This window comes from Chiloscyllium punctatum, chromosome 30 (assembly GCF_047496795.1).
Source record: "Chiloscyllium punctatum isolate Juve2018m chromosome 30, sChiPun1.3, whole genome shotgun sequence".
Classification (NCBI taxonomy): domain Eukaryota; kingdom Metazoa; phylum Chordata; class Chondrichthyes; order Orectolobiformes; family Hemiscylliidae; genus Chiloscyllium; species Chiloscyllium punctatum.
This window is the reverse complement of record NC_092768.1, coordinates 7,666,466-7,672,105: the sequence shown is the minus strand read 5'-3', so window position 1 is coordinate 7,672,105 and position 5,640 is coordinate 7,666,466. Positions and strand designations below refer to the sequence as shown.

General features: G+C 42.9%; 1 protein-coding gene across 1 annotated transcript; it reads left to right on the top strand.

The window, feature by feature from the left end:
- The first annotated feature begins 312 nt into the window (after window positions 1-312).
- On the top strand, window positions 313-1,209 carry LOC140455067 (probable G-protein coupled receptor 139). The gene has a single exon (XM_072549732.1). It carries the CDS (start codon window positions 313-315, stop codon window positions 1,207-1,209), a length of 897 nt encoding a protein of 298 aa, XP_072405833.1.
- The last annotated feature ends 4,431 nt before the right edge of the window (window positions 1,210-5,640 follow it).

The window sequence follows — 5,640 nt, the reverse complement described above, 5'->3', positions numbered from 1 at the left end:
CACTAATGCAATAGGATTTGTTTTCTTGAAATGGGGACAACGAGTGGTGCAAAGTCACAACTACTTGCATACTATTCCTCAGATCCATTTCCAATTACTCTAACCCGATCCATAACCCGAACGCAATTAATCCTTGACAGATCCTACGGATTACAAATGAGATGTCACGGTTTTTCGTTGTTGTACAAGTGTGTAATTGCAAACAGCATCCCACATTCTTGCGACTCCCACCTTCTGGAATCCCTGATAGTGTGCCTCCCTGTTGGATGTTTAGATACATCTGACGATTGGATTTTCTTTACAGCGAACCTGATGACAGTGCTGATTCTTTCCCAAGGGAAGTACGGCCTATCCAAAGGAATCACTCGCTACATGATTGCCATGGCAACAGGAGATCTGATGGTCCTCGTCTTCAACGTGATCGTGAGTCAGATCTTCAAGTATAATTTCCCAGGCTCACTGCTGAACTACACTACTGTGTGCCGGATCAGTGTCTTCCTGCAAGGGTTGAGTCTCCAACTCTCCATCTGGTTTACCATCACCTTCACCTTCGATCGCTTTGTAGCAATTTGCTGCAACAAATTGAAGGTGAGGTATTGCACTGAAAGACTAGCCAATGTGGTCATATCCATCGTGAGCGCTCTTAACATTACTGTCAACATTCCCTTGCCTTTTCGCTATGAACCCACTCATGTTCTGAACAATGTACAGTGGGGCTGCCGCACCGTCACCGGTTACCTTACTTCACCGGCCTGGGCAGCTCACCGGTGGCTCACCAACATCTCAAACATGTTCCTTCCTATTCCCCTGCTGCTGCTGTTGAACTCTCTCACTGCCCACCACATCCTAGTGGCCAGCAGAGCTCGCCAGGCTCTGAAGAGCAGCAGAGGTGGTGCTGGGGAAATGGGCAGAGACCCTGAGCTGAAGAGCAGGAGGACCTCCATCATTCTGCTCTTCACTATCTCCGGCTGCTTCATGGTGCTGTCGGCACCCATCACTGTCATCCATATCTGTGTCGGCGTTACTCAGCTTGTGGCTTTCCAAGGTTCAAACTCTCTTTATGTGGCAATCAGGGTCGCGTTCCTGCTGATGTGCACCAGCTCCTGCACAAACACCTGTATTTATGCACTGACCCAGAGGAAGTTCAGGAAGGAGATGAAGAATTTGCTGAAATATCCCTCCACCCTGCTCTGTAAACCCCGTAAATAATTTACAGTGACATTGGATGTGCTGGTATAATGATAACCTCACTGGGAGAGTAATCCAGATAATCAAAGCTAAACTCCTGGAGCCACTATTTGAAATCGCATTATTTGTGAAATAAAAAGCTCTCTTTCCCGTTTGGCCGTTAGTGATTGTCAAGCCTGAAAGTTAATTGACACCTCAGAACTAAGGGATGGAATTTTGATACCTTTACCTGGTCTGCCTACCTGTGGCATCAGATCCATGGGCATCTGGATTACTCATAGCTGCCCTCTGGACAATATATGCCAACCTCACTGGCGATAACAGTGTCTCAAATAAACAAAACAAATTTATACCCCCATCCATTTTTTTGTAATGCTGAATGCAACTGAAATGATTGTGAAAGCTTGGGTGAAGCACCAACTATTTCGGAGTTGCAGTATAACAAATGTACAGTCATGGAGATCCACATTACGGAAACAGACCCTTCAGTCCAACTTGTCCCTGCCATCCCGAAATCCAAACCTAATCTAGTCCCATTTGCCAGCACTTGGCCCATATCCCTCCAAGCCCCTCCTATTCATAGACATATCCAGATGCCTTTTAAATGCTGTAATTGTGCGAGCCTCCACCACTTCCTCTGGCCCGCTCTTTCCATACAAGCATCATCCACTGTGTGAAAACGGTGTCCCTTAAGTCACCTTTATATCTTTCCCCTCTCACCTAAACCTATGCCCTCTAGTTCTGGACTCCTGTACCCCATGGAAAAGATCTTGTCCAGCCCCAACCTATTCAGCCTCTCCCTATAGCTCAAATCCACCAATCCTGCCAACATCCTTATAAATCTTTTCTTAATGACCAGTTTGGTTCAACATTCTGCAAATGTTGGGACATACAGTAAATTTAAATCAGACGTTCGCAAGACTACAATTGTCGAGTTTAATGTGGCTTTGGCAGTCACATTGACAGGTTTGGGGTAATACTGGATTAGCGGTGCTGGAAGAGCACAGCAGTTCAAGCAGCATCCAACGAGCAGCGAGATCGGCATTTCGGGCAAAAGCCCTACATCGATTGCGCCAAAGTATTAAGCTGGGATAATACCACATAAAAATCCGTATAACTGCGAAGCAGAAATGTAAACATTGGATTTATTTATTTGGGTAGAATGCCTCTATTAGGCACACTGTCAAGGAAAGGCCGCCAGTATTCTCAAAGATCCATCCCACCCTTGCAATATTTTTCCACTTCCTCCACTATTGGAGAGAAGATACAGAAGCCTTAACATACGCACGAGACTGTTTCATAACTTTTTCTACCCTATTGTTGTTAGAATACTGAATGGAGTCACAAACTCTTAACATTCGCCTGCACCTGTGTTTTTGGTTTTTGCCACTGTTTACCTATTATTTACTTATCTATGCTACTTAACTCTGTGATCTGCTTATATTGCTCGCAAGACAAAGGTTTTCACTGTGACTCGGTACACATGACAATAAATTCAATTGCATTCTGAATGAAAGAGACTCAATTGATAGAGGCGGTGAGAATGATGAAAGCTTCACTCAGAGTACGCAGGAAAAAGCATTTACAGGTCTACAAGTAGTGGACATCAATTTCGCGATGAGATGCAAGGACCTCCTGGCTGAAAACGGTGGAACTTGTGAACCCTTGGCTAACTGAAACTGTCAGATGTATTGTCAGAGTTGGTGACGACGTAGTAACCAAATCAATATCAAAGAATGGATCGAGACTGAGACCAGGGGAATTCTTGACCCAGTGACAGTGAAGGAATGGCAAATACTTCCAGTTCAGGAAGGTGGATGTTTTGAATTGGAATTGGCAATGGTGCTGTTTCTTGTATCTGCTGTCCTTGTCCTTCTAAATCGGAGAGGCAACCGCTTTGGAGGATGCTGTCCTCGGAATCATCATAAGTTGTTGCAGTGTGTCTTGAAGACTTTGGTATGTGTGGGCATTGGAGGTAGAAGTAATTAATTTCAAAGGTTTTAGTGACACATCAATGCTTGCCACTTATCAGCCAAGCCCGAAAGATGTCCATATCTTCTTAAGCATGGAATGCCAGATGGATTTTAATTTTGATTGATGCAAGACAATTAATTTCTGTAAGACAGACCAGGGCGGGACTGAGACAGTTAATGTAGGCCCCCTGGCGTTTACTCTTGCACAGAGAGACTTAGGGGTGCAGGAGTTTAGTTTCTCCAAAGAGGAATCACAGTTACACAAGGTTGTGAAGAAGACATTAAGGATACTTGCCTTTATTGGCCAGAGCATTGAGTATTCGCGTTTGGGTGTCATATTGAGAGTTTACGGGATATTGGTAAGACCGCATTTGGAGATTACATACAACTCATCTCGCCCTTCCATAAGTAATATGTCATTGAACTGAAAATGGTACAGAAAGGTTTTACAAGGATGTTACAGAGACTGGAGTGTTTGAGTTATAAGGAGATGCTGGATAGGCGTTGTGTTTTTTTTTCCTCAAGTGTATAGAGGTTTATAAAATCGTGAGGGGTCTCGATAAGATGAATAGCCAAGTTCTTCTTCCCAGGGTATGGGAGGCATGTTTAGAGGTCGCAGATTTAAGGTGAGAGGAGAAAGATTTAAACGGGATATGAAGGCGGTGTGCAGAGAGAATAAGCTCTTCAAGGAAGTGGTAGAGTGGAGTACAATTACAACCGTTTGAGAAATGTTTGGATAGGTACGTGAATATGAAATGTTTCGAGGGACATGGGCCAAATGCATGCCAATGGGGAAATCAGCATGGACCTGTTGGCCCAAAGATTGTGTGTTGTGCTCCAAAATTCTATGTCTGTTTCAGATTCTTTGTAATTGTGAAAGGCACTGAACATTGCTCAATTGGCAAGGAACATCTCCAGTTTTCACCTCGTGGTGGTGAGAAGGTGGTGATGAAAATGCTTAAGCTGCTGGATAATGATGAATAAATATTTTGTCCTATTGATTGTACAGAATTCTGAAGTTAGAGATTTGACTCTGTACTGATTGCTGACTGAAACCCCTGGTCTCCTGGACATTTCCCAAAATATGACGTTACAATTACTGGTATGTCCGAGGAGCATAACCATAAACTTCAGGAGGATATCAGCAGGGTCAATGAGATGGGCAGAGCTGGTCGTGGAAACCTACCCAGAAAAGTGTACTTTGTGACAGAAGGGTGACAAGGGAAGTTTTTAACCAATATTTTAGTTGCAATATTGAATAATGCAGCAATACGAATTAGCAATCTCATAATGGATGATCCGTTGGGAATAGTGATCATAATACAGTGGCTAGGACAGACCGACTCAAAAAATTTCAAGGAAGTAGCTCAGACGATAGCTTTGCTAGTTGTTTTAAATAGGTGTAACACAGCTATTCCAGGAGGGATACAGTTGGTCAAGCCACTTATTTCTAAACAAAACAGAATGTATTTACAAGATTACCAAATGTAACACAAACAGAAGAGAACATAATACAGAATAACTTAACCTACCTGTAAACCCAAACAGATTATCCCAACTTAGTTAATATGTTCCAAATACTTGCAACGATCCACATAAACATTCCTTGACCTTAATGGTAAAATAAAACACAGGGTCTTACAGAAGAGATGTCACAGAGAGAGGAGGATCAGCCTGTACTCTCTTCTTTGGGTCCAGCAGCTTTTTCAACTGTCTGACTGCTTTCACGTCATAGCTTGACCAAAATAAAAGCTGAGCTGGGAGAACTGGCGACTCCAGCTTCATTGTAAAAGAATTATTTGAAAACTTAAAAGTTTTCTTTGCCTGAAGGAGCATCTGTTTGCTATGATCAAACTGGCCCTAAATCCCTTCAACACCAGAGGTTTCGGAACCTGTGCTTTTACAACTTCTCTGGAAAGATAAATTCAAGGACAACGTAACCCTGATAAAGGAGAAGCATCGTTCCAGGTTCCATTTAAGCTTGAGAGAGACATAACGGGTTCGAAAATCGTTACACAAGAACTTAAACATAGCCGAGTTCATGGATATAAGAAGAAATGTGAATGAAGTTGATTTAGGAGTTACCCTGAAGGCAATGCAAGCAACTAAACCTTGGAAAATATTTACAGAAATAAATCTTAGAGAGTGTTAGAGAGAATTGTAAGGGAAAGGATTTATGAACATCTGGATAGGAGTAATGTAATCAAGGATAGTCAGCATGGTTATGTGAAGGGCAGGTCGTGCCTCACAAACCTTATTGAATTCTTCGAGAAAGTGACTAAGGAGGTAGACGAGGGTAAAGCGGTAGATGTGGTGTATATAGATTTTAGTTTGATGAGGTTCCCCATGGTAGGCTACTGCAAAAAATACGGAGGTATGGCATTGAGGCTGAGTTGGAGATTTTGATTAGGAATTGGCTGGCTGGAAGAAGACAGAGTGTAGTAGTTGATGGTAAAGGTTCATCTTGGAGTGCAGTTAC